The 21572-nt window shown below is 38.0% G+C and overlaps 1 protein-coding gene across 1 annotated transcript; it reads right to left on the bottom strand.

The window, feature by feature from the left end:
• Window positions 1-852: 852 nt before the first annotated feature.
• On the bottom strand, window positions 853-21150 carry LOC139963495 (anaphase-promoting complex subunit 5-like). Its single transcript, XM_071964314.1, has 18 exons — window positions 20492-21150; window positions 19537-19616; window positions 18907-19022; window positions 18005-18230; window positions 17197-17353; window positions 16228-16430; window positions 15567-15648; window positions 14815-14895; window positions 14400-14467; window positions 14006-14119; window positions 12228-12441; window positions 11380-11501; window positions 10702-10818; window positions 9408-9555; window positions 8355-8424; window positions 7781-7867; window positions 5628-5722; window positions 853-4950 (listed from the first exon to the last, which is right to left on the bottom strand). Exons 1-18 carry the CDS (start codon window positions 20804-20806, stop codon window positions 4819-4821), a joined length of 2427 nt encoding a protein of 808 aa, XP_071820415.1. The 5' UTR covers window positions 20807-21150; the 3' UTR covers window positions 853-4818.
• Window positions 21151-21572: the final 422 nt, after the last annotated feature.

Raw genomic sequence — 21572 nt, 5'->3', positions numbered from 1 at the left:
CATTGCTTTTGTAGGTGATTCTACGTCACGGCCCACAATATCCGAAAGCCCCACTTTTCAAAGTTTAAAGCCCATTATTTGTTCAGAATTTGAAAATTCACATTTCTCGTGAAGAAAATCACTTCAAAACATATACATAATGTTGCACAAAATTCAATCTATGGACAACCAATATAGAAAAACCTCCTTCAACCGCTAACAGACAGGTCAAAATTGCTACGAGTAGAGGGAAGTATGATGAAGAATGTTGGTCAGGAAGTTTTCGAAAATTCCGACACAGTTAATTTATTGGTGTACAAATATTACAACCTCTTATAACGGCAATTATAAAACTTCGTTGAAGGAAATGAAAAATACCAGATATTTCCGATATCAGATATTTCGAAACCGAACACTACACACATAGGCGTAGGAGGCGGGGGCTGCAGCCCCCCCCCCCCCCAACCAAACTTGTTCCCCTGAAAATTCGGGCAATATGCTGAGAATAAATGAATAGTTTAAAAATGATCTCCTTGGTAATTAAAATAAAGTTCTAAGCTTGGCAGACTAATTCGCCATTACTACTGTAAAAGAGAGTTTTGACATAATTGGACCTGTATGCTTTTTCTCCATCTACATAAGACATTTGGTTGTTTACATTAGCATCCTGCGGATGACTGCGCAACTTTGACGGACCGTACGGTACACGATGCCATGCGATGTAATGACCTATGCTTGCTTATATGATATTGACATTAACATGTTGAACGCGCGCCAAAATTTTGGTTATATTTTTCGGGCAAGTCGTTACAGCCCCCAAATCCAATTGGGCTCCTACGCCTTTGACTACACACATAGACAGTTTTGAGGCTGTTCATTTTTGAACATGCATTTTCATGCTCACTGATATTATGTGATGTCTGCTCTTTGCTTTACAAATTCGAACAGGCGTGTAGCGAGTAATTTGCCAACGGAAGGGCGAAGCCTGTAGGCAAACTATCTAAGCGAAGCGCCACCATGGGTTGGCGCGAAGCGTACAAGAAAATTTTGGCCGAAAATGCCTCCCAGATCGCTGGAAATGACACTTCCCAGGCCTTGTAAGTTGCATCTAAGCATTGTCTATTTTTAAATTACTAGCGATATCATAGAGAAAATTTGCTCGGGGGGGGGGGCGGTCGCCCCTTCCCGAAATGCATCATGTTCCCCGACGACTCGGTCGAGTTCAAGACCAGCCACAGTTGGTTCCATTGCACAATTGAACAATTGTTCAAGGCGTCAATACACACACACACGCGTTATGCTAGACCATATATAGTATACATATATATAGATACATTAGTGAGAGAGGAAAATGGAAACGTCAACTAGAGCACCAATGGCGCAGAAGCTCATACCTTTTCGAGCTTAAAAATGTAGGGCCCACAAAACTTTATGGCCCACCAAATTTCAGGCCATTTTTACAGATTCCACCAATTTTGGGCCCATGAGGGATACCCCCCCCCCTCCGTTAGCAGAATACTGGCCACACCACTGGCTATAATTCCTATTTTCCCCCTTTAAATCCTGTTTTACCAACTCTCTCAAACAATACCACTGACCTACCCTATTAAACTTTCTCCCCTCTACCTGAGCAGACCTGAAGTATGGAACGCGAAAAGGGCAACCGTATTTCGTTGCCTAAACTAAGTTTGTTGCTGTCTAAACTAAAGCTGTTGCTGCTAGTTTACCATGTTGCTGTTGTTCGTTGATGTCTAAACTTACGTTGATGTCTAAAGTCACGTCGACGACTAAACGCGCCTTAATTTCTAAACTCACGTTGATTTATAAACCTTACGGTTGATGTCTAAACTCACGTTGATGTCTAAAACTTTCGTTGCTAAGTTAACTTACGGTTGATGTCTAAACTCACGTTGATGTCTACACTTTCGTTGCTATCTAAGGTTCCGTTGTGAACACATTGTGAACGAACATTCTTTCTTTTCAAAAAAATTATAACAATCAACCGCAAGTTGCTTCCGTGCAGTGCTAACAACATATCTATTACAGAGATTTTCATGCTAAATACGGCCAATGATGTTTTCTAAAATTTCCCGAGATTTGTTTGGTTAATAGTCCCTTACCCATTGTCTGCAAACATGCTTGCATCTTCAGTGCTCAATGAACGCAAAGTATGATGGTTTAACTATGTAACGCGAAAGGGGGGGGGTTATCGTTAATGTCATGCCGGATTTGTAGCAACAGCCATGTAAGTATCCTTAACAACCTGATTTGTCGAACAAAATCACGTTTTTAACGATATTTACATGATAGTTGATACAACTCCGAGGACGTTATTTACATTTATATTGTTAATGTCATATTTGAATAATTGTTTTATCACAGAAAGTTATGAGTTGAGACAATCTGTGAATTTTGCGGGAAGCTACCACAACATCTCTGATACTGAAAAGGACTTTAAATCTCACAGTATGTTATGTTCTCTCCCTTTTGAGAGCTGATAATGTAAAATGTGCATTTATACCACAGTTAATTCTTCGTTGCAAACTTGCGTAAATTTTTGCGGTCCCTTTGACCACGTGCTTCAAGTCATGATTCTGGTGCAACACTAATTCGTGTGCATAAACTACTGCAGTCATACATCGTCAAAAGTAGTCATTGAAGTTTCGACATTGCGTAAAAATGTTATTTAAATACTATAATTTTCGTGGAGTTGGTTGTTTCCAAATACTGAAAAGAATGCATGCAGGGTAAATGTTGGATCAGTTGCTCTATGGTTGGATGTAGTCTGCGCTTCGTGAATAACAAGAGGGGCACAGTATTGAAGTACGTAGGCAATATGACACACAGAACTAGTTTACTAAACCCGCCAAGCAAGTTCATTCGTAACACCAATCCAGTTCGGAGTTTCGATTTGCGAAAGGGATTGTGTTGTAAATGGAATATACACAAACCTCGCTCAGCATTTTAGACCAAAAAACCCGCTAACATGTTATGCAAGAAACGAATCATCCAAGATACACTCGAGTTTTGACTAAGGCTATGTGTTGTAGGTAAGGTTATGATCTTTTCTCCACAAATTTTCAGGATATGCGCATGTGCAGTTGAAACTCCGAAGTTTGAACAGGCCTAATACAAATTGCGTGGAATTTAGCGAGATATGCACACTACATTTGCGGGGATATTTGAAGAGTTGGGGTTGCTGGTGAAATCGCTGCAGGTCAAAGCATCGAGGTACTATATACGGAGTTGGAGAGGAGGAAAGAGTGGCAGGGCAGGCGAAATGAAGGTCGGACGGCCGCCCTTGTAAAACAACGAAGCTAGGGCACTGGATGGCATCCGCCATATATATATTGTGTAGAGCATTCACAAAGTACAGGCAGTGATAAGATCGCATCTTCTCAACTATAAACACTAGTAAAAGTATAGGTTATATCATAAACGCAATTGGTGTTCGATCGGGACGAAAACATTTGTCTTTAGTAATATTACTGTCATTCGTTTTACTTGATTGCCGACATTCACAACATACCCAGACATCATGTAATGGTTCAATAATTCAATTTTAAGTACAGTATTTTATGCTGGCATTTTGTCTCGACACTCGTTTTACTTAATTACCGACATTCCCAGATTATCTCTACACATTGTTGGAGGGGCTCAATGAAATCAGTTTAAAAGTGCAGTATTCTTATGCTGGTACTTTGTCTAGACACTCGACGTTGTACTTGATTTCCGACATTCACAGCGTATATGCATAGCCAATAAGTATAACATTATAACATTTTAAAAGTTGTTTACCGTGCAGCCTCCTATTCGTATGAGTTGTACTAACGCACATGTTATCTGATAGGCTGGCTGTGGGAGATACGGTAGCTTATAAAACAAGGTTTCCACAAGTTTGCGTTTGGTGACTCCAAATGGACTTGGACCTCCAAGACCCCTATTGTTTTTGGTGCAGGTGTGTATAGCCACATACAGTAGACTGACCTGTGTTTATCATGCCGTAGTGTTAATGTATCAAAATGGTGGTTCAGGCCATTTCTATAGTAACAGCTAGTTCTGCTTATACTAACACCTTTCTAGTGTACTGAAGTCATCGAAACCTCAATGCATTTTGCATTCTGGTTTACATTACGCGGTTGAGCAATTTTGAACAGCGCCAATAGCAACAACGTAAGTTTAGACAACGACGTATGTTTAGACAACGGAAGTTAAAATAACAACGTGAGTTTGAGCAACAACGTGGTAAAACAGCAGCAACAACTTTAGTTTAGACTGCAACTGTATTGACATAATGTTTTTGTGAATACAGATTAAGTACACACACCTATTGCTTGAAAGTCCTCAGAATCAAAGGTTTAAAATCAACAGCAAGTCGTTGGTAAGGTGTGGCCCAGTCAATTTTTCACTCCTTATATCTGGCCCATTCATTCAAAAAGGTTGCCCACCCCTGATCTACAAGGTCATGGGTCCAATCCCTGTCCGGCTTAAGTGGTTGGCTTTCCATCCAGGAGAATTCCATGGTTTTCCCATCTGAAAATTGTCTTTCAAATCATCACAAAGCAAATTCAAAATGAGATTAACCTGTAAATTGAATGGCCAACAGATAAAGTGTTCATTAGAAGCCATTTTGCTTCCTCTACATGCATTTGTGGCTGCATAGCTTCTTAAAATAACTGCCTAACAGGGTGCAGTTATTTTCCACGCTGATATTTCTCCAGTCTAGCGAGCACAGCATATTTTCCAGAGTATGGGCAGTTCCTTCTCCCGGAATGCCTGACATGTTTCATGCACCACTTTCTCTGTTGCTGGATAACAGTTGTGGTTAGGCTAGATTTATCACAACAATAGAGGCCAGAGAACTTTCATTGGTGGAAACCGATTAGTTGGGTATAGCCTCTCCAGGCTGCGAAAGTGTAATGCGCATTTATTCCGTTCCGGGGTGTAACCGGTTTGCTGGTACAGGTGAGCCTACCAAGAGATAGATACAGAAACTATAGCAGAGAGCCAGACCTGACAAGATGGGGGGCGGGAGGGAGGGGAGCAGTTGAGGGGGATTATAGCCCCAGTGCCCCTGTGTCAATTTGGTATAACTCCTTTTATGTTTAGAGTGGCAGTAAAATTCTAGTTGAAATTATGGGAATTGGTAACAACTACATGACTTTCAAGCTTTGACCTTTAATCCAAAAAAAAACAGATATGGTTCATGATGAAGACTTGGGTGGCCTCAGCTGGAACACCCCAAAATAGTAGGTTTGCTAAAATCTTTGCCAGATATTTGCAGGTGCCAGAAAAAAGAAAAAGGAAACCATCAAATTGAGCATAGATAAATTCTTTGCAACTACTTTCCATTATCCGGTTTTCAAGATATTTACCATTTATTACATATCTAGTCTAGATATGCTCCTTGATTTATGATTTTTTTGGCCAAATCATTTGTGGGACTCCGTAGGCTTATGAAAATGATTATCAAAGAGTTATCTCCAACCCTATTCATGTATATAGCTCCCTCACAACTCAAGATGGTATAGCAATTGTAGTCTGCACTGGTAGCAGAAGTACTCATCAGATGTTGCACGTTAAATTTTGTTTACACTCACACTTGTAGTAGTTATGAATAAATTTATGGACCTGCAATAACTACATACCTGATAGTAAACAACGTCCTTAGATTTGTATTCAGCGCCAAGCCGTTGAAAACCATCCATGACTTGATTCAAGAGTTGGGCTGCTTGCAAAAAGGCTGAAAGGAAAGGGAACAGGAAAAGATATTGCTTAATAGTTTCCTTTTAATGAAATATAATGCAGGGGGCAAACAGATAGGGGCCAGATTTTTTAAGGCAAGGGGGGGGAGGAAGGATTTGGAAGGAAGAGAAAACATTCACAGGTGCTCCCTGGTGTACTTCCTTCAGGTCAAATGGAAACATATGAGAGGTATGAAACAGGGAAAAACTTCCACCATTCACCAATCCAATATGAGACTTAAATCAACTGTTTGGAAATAGATAAAACTTTTTTGGTCATATAAATAGTGTTTGGTGATATAAATAGTGTTTGGTAATATAAAGAGTGTTTGGTTATTTGTTCAGTGTTTGCAAAGTCAACACTATGTAGACAACAGGCTGTGTTAGAGGTCTATAAAATAAAGCAGAAAGAATTGTCCCTTGACGATACCAAAATCCAGGGAATGGAATAAAAGACTGTCTCGCTCAGTTGACCTCACCATGAGTCTATGTGAAGATAATGGTTAACATTCAACTGTGAATAAATTGCAAAGGTATTCAAAAATCTTTCCCCCCTTTTTTTTTTGATAGGATACGTAGAATATAGGGTGTCACTAATTAGTCCCTTTAATGTAGGACTCTAGGTTAGGGGTAACGTGTTGCATAAGGGTTGATACTCTGACTTCACAGTGTGCTACAGATTTAATATCATCATTTTATGTTTGTATGTTTCTCAGATCACAGGGCGCAACAACCAACATCATTATACCACATAGGGTTGACATGTGGAGGTGGGAGCAATGAAGGGAACCCACTGCAACAACGTGTAGGGCACAACCAGCTAATCAGATTTGCATGCAGGCTCGGTTATCAGGATGGAGGAAATACAACCATCTTCCAAACAAATTTTAGCACTTGAAGATGCTACCAATACTACCATGAAAATAAGATATGAGTCGTTATTTTGGCTTCTTGGACACTACAAGGACTTTCCCCTGAGGTCAGCTAGGAATGTAATGGTCACAGAAGGGAGGACAGGAATATTTAAGTTATGGACACACAGCAGAGATGGATGTAGACAGCTGTTAAAAGTACCAATAAAGGGAATTGAGCAAACAGACTGCTGGAAAGATTGAAAGCTTATTCAGATTGTATTTATTTGTGGAAGGGTGAACTATTCTCAGAAGGTGAAGGCTGGCTAGTTACATGAATGGTGGAAAAGTGGACTGAAGTCTAACTGGAGTATTCCTTCTTAAGCTATAGCCTTGTCTTTGCCTATGCCTCCTTTTCCTGCCCATCCCCTCCTAATCCCCTTCTTTCCCTTCATCTTACTTCTATAGAATCTGCAATATGTGAAATAGCTGAAGCTATACTGTGAAAGTTACAACACCCCCAATATAATTTTTACCCGAACACATTTCCTTCCATCACCTTCAATTTTGACTATTACCCAAAGGATCTAAATCTTGTTAGCTCTGTGAAAGCCAGAGAAGACAGCTCTAGGAGGCTAAAGTGAATTTACTTGGCCCAGCTCGAGGGAGGTTCAAGCGACCTGTCTTGTCCTCTTCATAACCTTCCATTATCCCTGCATGACCTGTTAACTGACTTTATCAATAACAATTGTCATAGATGTACAATAAATCCCAAACAATTGTGGACAGCTGTGGTTGAATGGCAGGACATAAAGTGAATTTTCTGATCTAAGCACCCTTTAGTGTAATGGTTGATTTAGCTACCTAGAGGCACATGATGATAACGCCGCCGAAGGGATTCATTCTGTGCTTCCTTCTCGCTTCTTCTCTGCTCAATCAAAAAACATCTTTTACTTTTACAGTAAAGTGGCCAAATTAAAGTTAAAGCTTTGTCTCAATTTGAATGAATCAGTGATCAACTGACTTTGTTATCACAGCAAATAAATGTAATCATCTGGCATTTTATCTCCATCTGTTCTGGTCACCTGACATCTGCATTGCACTACAAGACATTGCACACAATACTTCATGTACATAGCAGCATACACTATAGCATACAATATATAGCAATTAATACACAATACCATAGCAAATAAAAGTAATCACCTGACTTTCTATCTTCATCTGTTCTGGTCACCTGACACCTGCATTGCACTACCAGAAACTGCACACAGCACTGAGTATACAGAGATCCTTTACAAAAGAAAAGAAAAGTCCCTTCCAGTTACATATATTTCATCAACTTAATTCATCTATTGCAGAACCAACAGGTAGCAAAAAGTTACTGCCAGGGAAATGACAAAAAATTAAGTATCAGTATCTGAATTCTGGTTGACAAAATCTTTTATAGCAATCAAAACGGAAGCAATAATAAATTCTACAGTACATGTCAAATCTGTACCTGTTTACTTACAAGGTCGTAGAATTTTCTTTGTCCAAACACAATGAGTGTGATCGGATTCATCACACTGGTTTAAGATTACCAAAAGTAAGCTCTACTCTAAGGCATGAAAGGGCTGGGATGTTTGATGTGGGGTTGGGATGTTTGATATGGGGGTGGGGGTGGGGTGGGGGGAGGTAAAGATGGCTACAGCTGTCTGAAGCCTTCCTGGTCTGCTAACTAACACCACTACATTATATCATGAGTGAGAAGAAGAACTCCTGTATCTACCCGACTTACCATTGGCTAACACTTGAGGTAAAACTTCTTCCAGAAGAGCCAATGCTTTCTCTGGCATCTTCATCAGAAACTAAAGAATAATGATAAAAACTGGTGGCGTTATAAAACCGTTCTTGTAAACTTTAACTTGACCCAAAAGAGACCTGTAGAATAGCTGGTTTTATTTTGTAACATCTCTCACTACAGGAATTTTTGTTCTTACCGAATCATGGTAGTCATAAACTGATGTCGAGTGTTCCAAAAGAATTGCAGCATGGACAAAAAACTTCCAAGTCAACAACCTGGTTATTTTAAAGGCAATTGATCCAGGTTTCAAGCCTAACATTGCATTTTATGAGCTATTATTTCCACTATGAACTTTATGAGCACATAGCTTGAACAAGGTAAAGAAACTACATTAAAGCAGACAGAGATTGCACTCTTCAGCTAAAACTGTTTGCAGATTAGCAAGATACAAAGATTAAAAAACTTCAAAGTCAACAACCTGGTTACTTTCTACTAACATTGCATTTTATTTGCTATTATTTCCACTATGAGCTTTATGAGCAAGGTAAAGAAACTACATCAACGCAGACGGAGAGTGGCACTTTTCGGTTGGAACTGTTTGCAGATTAGCAAGATACAAAGATTAACATAATACTATCTCTTTAAAGAGTCCTTTGATAACCCTGCGTGGCCGGCCAACAAGTTTGGATCCCCTGTGTTGTGGGAGTACTAGAATTTCACTTACTAGAGGAATCAAAAGCTCAAAGGGCATTTTACACTCCCATAAATTACCACACGATAATGTTCACCATTATGCAATGAGGGGAACCATTTCCACTCCCCTTCATCACCAGCTCCCACCTTCCACTCTACCCCCCCCCCCCCCCCCCATCCTTCTCCAGCTCTTGACATTTGCATGTCTTTGTGTTCATGGACACTGGCCTCTTTAATGGTTAATATTAAAAATATAACCAAATATGACAACAAGAAAGAAAAAAACTATTAACTGTCACAGTATAGCCTAACTTTTACCATGACAAAGACCTTTTACAATTTATTACTACACACCTGTGCATAAGCAACATGTGCTGTGCTGACTGCTAACATGTATGCTTGGTAATGCTGTTGGCAGAGTGCCACACACTCCAAGAGATGAGGAATGGCTGAGGTTGGTTCTCCCTGCATCAGGTATATGGAGGACAGCAATAACAAACACCTGTTGTAATTTGAAAATAGCAGAGACAACATGGGGACACAGTAGCACCAACTACAGCAGAGGTTGCTAGGCAACAAACTGACAGTTACTTGTAAATGGGTCATGGTATGTGACAAAGGTATTACTATGCTCAAGGATCGTTCCCTGGGAATATTTATACCCTAAGCTAAGGCCTATTAGCAACAGACAAGTGAATAAATAAACTATTAAGTGACCTGTTTCTAACCCTAGTACCTAAACAAACATTATAATGCTTTATGATTTTAACAGAGGAAACTCTCATCTGTAATGCACATGAGTTCCTCTTTGTGATTATATCAAAATTCTTCTCTGCAAATGTTGGAATGTCCTCAATATTCCAGCCTTCTCTTAACATGTAGTGTAGATTCATCATACCACCCCCCCTCCTTGGGTCAACATGAGGAGGTCAAAATCAATATCATGTCTACTGCTTTTTGAATAATAAAATGTCCAAATGTCCAATCAGACATATCTTTAATCCCATCTTCTCAAATATAAATCTTATAGTTATCCAAGACTGTTTCTCTCTGTATGCAGCAAAAAGGAGGTTTAATGAGGTCAGGTAGGAAACTTAAAACAGGAGTCTCTAGTTCATAAGCAATGATTCCATAATTGTACAGGCTTAATATATGTGATAGGAGAGATATTATCATGCAAGACAGCATGCAGAAAAATACGCAACTTAAATGGCAAGAATCAATAATGAGTGCATACAACACAACCCCTCACTGATTGACTCAGGGATAGGTCAGCATGATATAAAATGACTACGGACCACAACCACTCATGGTTCATGATATCGGCACACATTGAAAAGTAGATTTGACAATTGAAATTTCAAAATGAATTGAATTCAATATTTTCTTCTCTTCACTAGAAAATGTTTCTCTTTATTAAATAATGAAAAAAAAACAGGGAAAAATACAAACATCAAGAACGATAAATAATACGACACTGAAAAGTCGCACATGTATATGGGAGTTCTGAGACAGATAGCTTTTTGCTTACATCATGTCAGGTGGTTATCCAATTTCAGTTTTAAGTGTTTTAGCAACCCCCCCCCCTCTCCAAACTCCAAAATAAAATGGTAGCAGAATTTCATGTTGTATGAAGTTGTAAACTTACTTTGCATGGAACTCTATGCTATGTTCACTGACTTCTTTATGGCATTTCTGGATGAGATTGCACAATATCTCTGTTGCCATGGTAACCTTGCCTTGCATTGCCAGTAAGATACAATTACTGCAGGATCAAGGGAAATTTATCAACATGAAAAATCAAGGAATTTCAAGGTGAAAAAAAAAAGAAAAAAAAAAATAACTACAAAACTAATCTAAGTTTAATGAATATTGTACCTGAATATTATTATTATTATGTTTAATTTTAGATACTTTTTATAATTGTTACAGGGTCTGAAGTTCTTAGCAGAGTCTTCATCAGGGACAGGTTCTCAATGATTGACCCCCCAAAGCGGTTCTCTCTCTTTGATTTCTGTAACCCACAAAAATATTTGTTGTTAATTCTTGACCTTTTCTACAGAAAGTAGCACCGTTGATTCACACAATTTGTTCTTGACTATTTTACTAAAGCACCATATTCTTTAACGCTAGGAACAAAGAGAGATAATCACAGCTTGCGATTCAGCTTGAAAGTAAGACTAGAGTTTTACGACATTAGACCAAATGTTTGCAGTGCCTTGCTTAAAGCTGTGATTAATCTGTCATGATCATTACAAATTATAGTAATAAATTGCTCTGCCCATGACAGAACGAAATCATCAAATCTACATGAGATCGAACCTACCAGTACGTCGTCTCTGACTGGTTAATTGCAGACAAATTCTCGACAGCTTTCTTCGCCTCTGAGAATTTACCTTGTAAGATTGAATGTTGGAATGCAAACTCTTGCTCGCACTGCATCCAAATCTGTAAATAATAATAATAAAAAAAAATGAAATATAAAATAATCCTTTGTCCAATCAAAAAGTCTCCCTTCTCCTGGGTTTGACACCAATGTTGTAGGGTTCAGGGTTGGACATGGATCTGAGTCCACCTTGCAAGGGCTGGGAAACAGCTGTACAAAACCCAGATACTGACTTTGACTCTGTTTGGGAAGGGTTTGCAGGAAGTGAAACAGAAAAAAAGGACTGCAAACATATTACAGCTGCTCAGTGACATTCAGGATTAGTTCTGTAGTTGGCTAAATATTTAAACTATTTTTTTTTTTTTTCAACTAAACTTTCTGCTCCCGTATATTTGCATATTTGAATGTACTAGAACAGGGGTGGGCAACCTTTTTGAATGAATGGGCCAGACATAAGGAGTGAAAAATTGCCTGGGTTGCACCTAACCAATGACCTGCTGTTGATTCCGAGGACTTTCAAGCAATAGGTGTGTGTACTAAATCTGTATTCACAAATACATAATGTCAATACAGTACAGCTGATAATTAATGGCGATAATAGGCCTACCTGACAGCATCATTAGTGCCGATAAATTCTAAGCAGCTAGCTTGCTTTTTGTGATGATGTAAAATAGATTGATATTTTTCTTTTCCTTGAAACATCTCACAGGCCGCAAAAACAAACACCTTTTGCTCCCATATATTTGCATATTTGAATGTACTAGAAGAAAGTATCGATAGTGTTTAACCTTTGAATGTTCTGTTAATGTTGATAAACTCTCCTTGGCACACTGGATGAGATCTCTGGCTACATCCAGCTCTCCTGCGTTAAAATGAAGCCGTGCCTGGTGACAGACGGTGAGGCAAAATGATTCGGTGTCTGGGATTTGGTTGGAAGATGATCTGGACGGCTCCGATGTGACAGAATTCAACAGGAAATGGTCACACAGACTGGACATGAACCTGTAACGTTGAAAGGAGTCAGAAAATGTAAATAACTGTCAACAGGTAGGGTTCATAGTATGTGACTGAATCAGCTAAATGTGGTTACATTAATAGGTACAGGAACCCGAAAATAAGTACATCAGTCTAAACTGTAAATAACTGCAAAGGGAGAGGGTTCCTAGTATGTAACTGAATCAACAAAAAGTGGTTTTTACAGGGACAGTAACCTGAAAATTGTAAAAAGTACATCAGAAATTGTAAACAACTGCAAAGGGAGAGGGTTTCTAGAAAGTGACTGAATCAGCAAAATGTGGTTACATTAATAGGTACAAGAACCCGAAAATAGTAACAGGTACTTCAGTCTCAATTGTAAATAACTGCAAAGGGAGAGGGTTCATTGTATGTGACTGAATCAGCAAAACGTGGTTACTTAAATAGGTACAGGAACCTGAAAATAGTAACAAGTATACATCAGAAATTGTAAATAACTGCAAAGGGAGAGGGTTTATAGTATGTCACTGAATCAACAAGAAGTGTTTACATAAATAGGTACAGGAACCTGAAAATAGTAACAAGTATACATCAGAAATTGTAAACAACTGCAAAGGGAGAGGGTTTCTAGAATGTGACTGAATCAGCTAAATGTGGCTACATAAATAGGTACAGGAACCTGAAAATAGTAACAAGTTTACATTAGAAATCATAAATAACTGCAAAGGGAGAGGGTTCCTAGTAGGTGACTGAATCAACAAGAAGTGGTTTTTACAGGGACAGTAACCTGAAAATTGTAAAAAGTACATCAGTCTCAATTGTTAACAACTGCAAAGGGAGAGGGTTTCTAGAATGTGACTGAATCAGCTAAATGTGGATACATAAATAGGTACAGGAACCTGAAAATAGTAACAAGTTTACATTAGAAATCATAAATAACTGCAAAGGGAGAGGGGTCCTACTAGGTGACTGAATCAGCAAAAGTGGTACATAAATAGGTACAGGAACCTGAAAATAGTAAAAAGTACATCAGTCTAAATTTAACATAACTGCAAAGGGAGAGGAGGGTTCCTAGAATATGACTGAATCAACAAGAACTGTTACCCCAAAACTCAATATGAACCTGCATGGAAACATGAATGTTAACAGACACCAGTCATAACCATAGATAACAAGATGTAGTTTCCTATATCAATAGACAGTGACTAGAGGTGCTTAGGCTCACCAATAACCATAGATATTCCAGAGACTTGACTAACCAACAACAGCTATAACCATAGATATAACAAGATGTAGTTTGTTAGATCAATGGACAGTGACTATTAATGAGGTGCTTAGGCTCACCTACAAACCATAGATATCTAGAGGCTAGATTGCCATGACTGAGTAACAGACAAAAGTTATAACCGTAGATTTAACAAGATGTAGTTTGTTAGATCAATGGACAGTGACTATTTAAGTGGTGCTTAGGCTCACCAATAACCATAGATATTCCAGACACTAGACTGCCATAATTGAGTAACAGACAAAAGTTATAACCATAGATATAACAAGGTCAGATAGATACTATTAAAGAGGTCTTTTAGCTCACCTATAACCATAGATATTCCAGAGACTAGACTGCTGTGCTTGGCTAACAGACACCAGCTGCTGTTGTTGGTGTTGACAATTCAAAGCATCGCTACGTGAAAGGTATTCAAAAATTCTAGCGAAAGAGAAATGGTGGACTTTCATAAAACTTGGCATTCATACAACAATAATTCCTAATTCCTCCCTCACCAGGGCCATAACACCAGGTAGGAAGGGTCACTGAACATTTTCAGTGAAACAGTGACCTCAGAATCAAGTCTTGTAACCCCTCCCCCACCCCATACTCAAATAACTGCAAAACCTAACAAAAGATTACATTATTACGATGGTAAAGGCACATAGGTACCATCCAGAAAACCACTTAATATCTTAAGAACGAAAGAAATAAAACTTACTCAAATGGCTTCACAAACGTAAGTGCCTTCTGTTTGGCAAGAGTCTGGACTCCAAGTGAAGTTAAATACTGCAAAATTATAAAAAATAAATACAAGAAATTATAAAAATAAATATAAGAAAATACTGGGAGAAAGGAACAAAATTGCTGTAGTTTTCCATGCATGATAAAGTCATCAAAGGAATACCATTATATGAAAAACTTCCCTCCCTTCCCTTTTACCCACTCAGCTAACTTTTTCTTACAGAACACCTAGAAGTGAGATAACGAGATGGGGTTTTTCACCCATTGGTGCGGCGTCATGTATGCATTACGTCTCATTATAAGCACTTGACCGATACCACTCAAATACTGGAAGACAAACAACCCCCCGTAGGGGAGAAAAAACTTTTGTAATAACTTGGAAAGATTCTTACCGGTAAATTAAGCTCCTCTGATTTAGCTATGGTATGTCCTAAGTCAACCTCCTCATCAGGACTCATCCTGTACATCCAACTCTGTAAATGTAATCAAATTTATAAGTTATCACCCACTTTAATGTAAATGTTGATAGCAATATTAGTATTAAAATCAATAAATCTGCTATTTCTGTGGGGTTGATGCCTTCAAACTGTCAATTAAACATACATGTAGTCTCTTTAAGGCAGGAGTCTAAGTGTCTATTTCATCTTCAAGATTGAAATCTTTCTAACCGTGATTTTCCTATACGTACAGTAGCTCAGTGACTAGTACGGCTATAATGTTCTCTGAAGGGAAAACCTCGCAACTGGTTTTCAAAAGATTTCTTCTCTATAGAAGACGTGACCTATCCTCTAAGGTAAACATCTGGCTGGTAACAGAAATGAAAACTGAATTAGATGAAAATATTCCATCAAATTATTAGTTGTGTTTGAGACAAAAATATACATTATCCTGTAACTTGTCTATTGAACTAGAAGACCACAGACTTAAGATGAGGAAAATATATTTCATTTGATATGTATGGTAAGAGACAGTTTCAAGCATTGGCTGTAAGTTGTTCTATGTTGTGTAAGATATAAACTTAAACAAGTCACCCTCTCCGGTATTTATTTGCACACATTACACTGTGTCTTCATTGGTACTATTATTGATTATTCAATGCCACTTAATCTCTCTGTACTAAGGCGACAAATCATCTTTTACTCACCATTGCATGTTGTAAGCAAACATGATCATTGGCTTCCTGGGCCTTCTGGATAGCTTCCCTCAACGCCAACACTGCTTCGTTGCTAACGATTATAAAACAATAAAATAATGCCAGAAACAATAAAAAAGCGCTCGATTGTATTTCTTCGAGGAAGAGGAAAGTGATGAATGGGCAAGAAATATGGAAGCGTAACACTTGAGAAATTGTTATCAGAGAGAGACAAACTACAAAAAAATAGCCAAGCACTGAAACAGATTCTACCTATAAAATGAAAGCATTTTCCCTATATTCCTAGTGACACCCTTTGTAGGATATACTCCCTGCATCTGTATGAAGAATGAACTAGAAGTTTTAGCTCTTTTTGGCATGGTCACCCCACCAGTAATGTTGTTATATATTGATATATTACCCTGATGTACCAAATATATACAAATCCATTGTGTCTATGGACATTATAGTCAAGTGGATAAAAATTGATTAATATGACCCAAAACAGACAAAACTGACAAACAGACACCTTTATCACTCTTGTAAAGACATTTCACTATGATGCCAAACTACCATCAATGATGATCTTCAGAAAGACTAAGGCAGTCTAAGGGCATGTTGTCTTCAAATGCTTGTAACCACGGATACCAAAGAATGTCCCGTTTACACTTACGTGTGACCGAGCCTGAAATGAAGGCTAGCCATGTTGAGGGCGGCATATCTGAAGCTGTGGGTCCATTCTTCATTGGCGTTCATGCTCTCAGATTCATTAGATCTAGTCTTCTTCTGCGTGAGTTGATCAAAGTATTTGTGAAGGCTATGGACGGCGCCGCAGAATTCATTCAATCGGAGACAATTCAGGAATGTTAAATAATGCTGTGGAAGTAGGAAGAAAGCAAACCAAATTAGATCTGTTTAAAAACCCAACATTTAAGAGAATTGAAGTCAAACTTTAAACAAAAATCAACATGGTTTCTAACTACCTGCACCTTTAAAGCTGTTTCAGTTGAAAATCATCCAGATTTCTACAGTAGCTGAAACCAGGACTGTCATTGACCAAACCACTTTAATCCACATGTACTAGGACTTTAACAAATGTATTCATAATTATTTAATTTCAGTTTGAATAAATTTGTTGATGAATAATATTTCTTTCATTTCATTTTATTTAATTAACAACTGCAATCAAGCTCACATTAGAACTGATTTTCTAAGGTCAAATCTGTCAAAATAGGTTTTCATTGTTTCCAGTTTCCCTTTCTTTTGAATTGCAAACCAAATCAGTTGAGTAGGAAGTTAGTACTTCACGATTACACAAGAGGATACAGTTGAACTTAAGTCCACCTTCACTGACCTCCGCTTATATTGGTTCTAACCCCTCCATTCATCAAAATAACAAATCAAAAGCTGCTCTTTTGCTTTCAGTCAACTGACAGCAGACACTAACTTCACCTTGCAGAACATAGAGGAACACAAGAGGATACAGTTGAACTCAAGTCTACCTTGACTGACCTCCGCTTCTATTCGTATTAACCCCCCCATTCATCAAAATAACAAATCAAAAGCTGCTCTTTTGCTTTCAGTAAACTGACAGCAGACAATTAACTCCTTCTTGCAGAACACAAGAAGTGTGTGTACCTACCACCTCTGCCAGGTGAGGGTTCCTCTCACAAACTGTACCGATCTGCTCTTGCAATACATCTGGAGGAGGGGCAGTGGGATCCTCATTCTGGAGTAGAGCTGCTTGTTCGGATATAAAACTTTCGGCTTGCTTTTGTGAAAGGGTTTGTGCAGTTGATCTGAAGATTTGCACAAAATGAGAAGAAAGGGGTGGGCGGGGCATTTAGACACAGATATATAAAAAACTAAAGAAGCTATGTTTGGTTCCTCTTTCCCGATCACCATAGATGTAACTGGTAATTCATATTATGCTGACAAACAATCGTATGACTTTGGAAAACCTAGAATGAGTTTTAATGTAAATGTTGATAACAATATTAATATTAAAATCAATAAATCTGCCATTTCTGTAGGGTTTTGAGCGAACCATTTAGTTAGATAAACTAAATAAAAGAGTGAAAACACAATTATTGTTTAAGTAGCTTCGATGCCATACAAAATATATATAAAAACAGTACATGAGAGAAGCTTACAGAATGCTTTGAATAACTGATTTTTGAAAAATATTTTATGCTTTTAATATTCAAGGAAAAGGCACAATGTCCAATAAAACACACAAAAACACATTTATAGACTATTTCCAAGCCTGCGGTTAATATCAGTATGGCACAGAATCCATAAAATAAAAAAAAATGAAAAAAAATAAAAATAAGGCTTCTTGTACAGATAACAAAAATATCACATTACTAATTAAAAGAATTATGTTGTCATCTCCTCTCAAGAAATGTGTCCTTAATTACTATGTTTAAGTTTCTTGGGTTTTCACTCACTTTTTGGACTGCTTTTTTGATATTTCTAATTCTTCAGTTAACATCGGTGTTTCATCTAACTCAATACTGATATCCATACCGCTGACTTCAGCCGCAACCTCTGGATGCTTTTCAGGAGAAGCAGATGCCGGGCACTGGAGGTATCCCTTTAAATCTCTGTACAGCTTCATCGTTTCGGAGAAAGTGAGTTTGTCGTAGGTAAGCACCATTCTACGAACAAACATGCCTGATGAATAAGAAATATAATCATAAACTAAAAATAGGCATGACATTATCTTTGTCAATTCTTTATGGAACAAAGTAGTCTTGTACTAAATTTTTAAAGCATTAATTAGATCTGAAGGGTTAAGTGCACAGATGGTAAAAGAGTCCTGCCTGTGTGCAAGGTATTTGCAAGGTTCCAGGTTTCAAAACCTATCATTAAATTCGACTCAATGAACCCTTAAATATTTAAATCCAACCATAGATCAACTGAAGCAATGAATTCACTGAGCAGGCAAAAAGTCAAAAACATGAAACATTGAGGTAGTTTACAGTCCACATGTAAAAGGATATATTTCAACATATATATTAAATCATTTATAATCAACAGTAATATTTCCTTTTGATTTTATCTCAGAAATCGGTACATCCTAAAAATATTGCAGCCCAAGGAGATGATACAGAATTTCACCGTCACTTTCGAGATAAATTTCTTGACCACCCTGCGCTAATGTTTCCATTCAATTCGGTAAGAGGCAAAGACAAATCGAAACATGGCAACTGAGCAAAGAATGTCACAGGATGAACAATAAATGTTAACACATTAAAAATCTGCTCAGATTATTTTGATACACCTCAGGCACTGTAACATAATATTGACATGAAGTATCTATTGGTACCAAAGAATAAAAGTAACTCACCGAGGATGCTCTGTCTATGAAGGGGTGCCTCTCCATTACGACTGTCTAATAGTTTGGCCATGGATTCAAAGAAATCAGCCAACTTCAACGGTTCACTTTCTGTTATATCTTTAAGTCTAAAAGACAAAGTTCATAATTATATTACAAGACCATGACTTTTAAGGGTCATCATTATTGCTCCCTCATATGTTACTGTAGAAATTCAAGTATATGGTCACTCATTCTCACACCTCGATACTTTTGACAACTTAAACACATGTATGTCAACATCCTAAACTGATGCTGACATTCTGATGACGTTCGAACTGAAAATTACCGATAACAAACAGTCGCATGAAGGAGTTTGTGGGGAGTATTATACCACCATATCATTATCATATTGTACTATTTCAGACCAATGGTCAGTATGTAACTTACACACACTAAAAATGTGTAAAAATAAGTTGGCCTGACATTTCGATCCTAGCAGAATCTTCTTCAGAGGCTAAATGAAATGTAACAGTAACAGAAGGAACAAAAGCACACAAAGAATACAGACAGGTTAATGAGCATGGTGAACACAAAAAGAGAGATGTAAGGGGATTAGTACTAAGTAGACAAGGGATGGACAAAAAAAAAGTGGCAGCCTACCTTTGGGTCAACAAATCTGACAAGACACTACTGATCTTCCTAACTTTAGTCTCAAAAGTTTTATGATCTTCATCAAATCCCTGCAGAACAGAAGGAACGCTCAAAATTGAAAATGTGTAGCCTAACGTAGATGCATGATCACCTGTTGTTAGTAATGATCTGTACATCATAGGGGTCTACATTATTTTGATGCACACATTGCAACAAATATTTTATATATTATATTATATTAAATTGGTTGTCATGACATTTTAGAAGGTGATCATGATGCTGCAGCACAGGGAAAATGGGTATGAATATGAGAAAACTGGTTTGCAGAAGAGACAATATCAGACCTGTCAACTCTCCCGGTTTTACCGGGAGACTCCCAGTTTTTACCCGAATCTCCCGGCCTCCCGGTTTCATATTCTATTCTCCCGGTTTTTTAATGTTTCATCACTTGCGACATTTCTGAAAATAGCCAACAATTAGTCCTATGCTTAGTAATTCCCCACAGTAACGCTGAACAGGAAAGGCTATTCAGTGTAGTTCGCAAGAAACACTGATTGGATGATTCTCTCATTGTATTGCATAAGTAGACTATACTTATTTAGGAGTATTTATATCATTTCAGTTGAAAATTACAAACCTCCCTATTTTCCCCTTGTTCTCCCTATTTTTGGTCCTAAAAAATGTTATTCTCCCTATTTTGGGTCAAACAGGTTGACAGGTCTACAATATTTTGAGATTTTTGTATGCATCATGCTTAGCCAGCACTTGGTGACTTTATATGTTACTTGTGTTACTGTGTTAGTGCTACGGGTCTGACTTCTTTACTTAGCAATAGCAGGGACATTGGGAGTAGTTTCACGAAATACTAAAATTTCATTTACCGTAAAGTGTTGTTTACACCTCTAATCACTTCACAACATCAGATAAACGTTAAATGCATGGAAAAAAAGGAAACTGAAGTTACCTGGACCCAAGAGAGTGCTGCTTTGGCGAAATGACGGCGCTCTAAAACACTCCATCTAACGTATGCGGGAACAGGAGTACTTTCAGAACCTATGGTCAACTTTGGCGGATGAGGTCTATCTCGCTCAGAAAATGATTTTATAGCTATCAAAACCGAAACCATGTGAGGGCTGATTTGGGCCCGGCCTGATGTTCGATGATAATGACTGTTCATTTTGGATCCAAACGGGCTCATCTTCACTTCATAAGTCAGAGAAGTGTATTTGCCGATGTAAAATTTCACACTAAGCCGCGAAAAATATCCGATGGGAGTCATCACAACAAAACAGTACCTTTAAGGCTCATGTAGAAGAAAATACCAAATTAATAGCTTGTGGAAAAAGGGATGTGGAGTGGGAGCGAATGGGAGAGAGAGGTTAGAGTTGAGAAGGAATACCAATTTTGCCTCTGGAATAATATCCCCACAAGAACTTTGAAATCTGGGAAGTGACAAGGGAATGGGGTAGAGGTTATCTGAAAGTTCTTATCAACAATGCATGGTCTTACTTCAAAGGACAGTTGGCCACCCACACATTTGCAAATACGAACATGCTGCCGTTTATGGACAACTCCTCTTACACTAAACAGCTGTCTTTAAGAGTAATTTTTTCACTTATGCTGTAACCCTTCCCCCAAGTCTGCAAGTGCAATGGAATAATGAGAAAAGGAAAGGGGATGGTGGATTGGCTAGGGATTACAGTATGGCCCGGGAAATCATACCGTTGCTATCATTTCAATTTCTAATTTCAATTGGAATTTTCACTTTTTAGCATTCAAATTGTAGTTTTTGTAGTCAATCTGTTTTATCGCTTTTCGCTGCACCAGTACTTTTATTAGTTTTTCGATCTCATAGTCCTGTATATTTCTGTAGTTGGTATTTTGTATTTACTGTTTTTTCTTTTTATTGTTTTATGGCATTGTATTTTCTAGTTTGTTTGTAAAGCGCACAGATGCATCGCGCGTAGTGCGCTATATAAGATTTTATTTACATTACATTACATTTCTTCTGTCAATTCTGATTTGACATGTATTACAAAAGGAAA

This window comes from Apostichopus japonicus, chromosome 22, assembly GCF_037975245.1.
Source record: "Apostichopus japonicus isolate 1M-3 chromosome 22, ASM3797524v1, whole genome shotgun sequence".
Taxonomy (NCBI): domain Eukaryota; kingdom Metazoa; phylum Echinodermata; class Holothuroidea; order Aspidochirotida; family Stichopodidae; genus Apostichopus; species Apostichopus japonicus.
Note: the sequence above shows the minus strand (reverse complement) of the source record. Positions and strands in the feature narration are given on the sequence as shown.

Excerpts from the sequence above, each read along its gene's own strand:
- LOC139963495 (XM_071964314.1), bottom strand. The coding sequence starts at position 20,806 with ATGACTCCCATCGGATATTTTTCGCGGCTTAGTGTGAAATTTTACATC. Across the intron at positions 19,023-19,536 it reads TCAGATTTGTTGACCCAAAG|ACTTAAAGATATAACAGAAA; the intron begins GTAGGCTGCCAC and ends TTTGTCTTTTAG. Across the intron at positions 14,468-14,814 it reads CAGAGGAGCTTAATTTACCG|TATTTAACTTCACTTGGAGT; the intron begins GTAAGAATCTTT and ends ATAATTTTGCAG.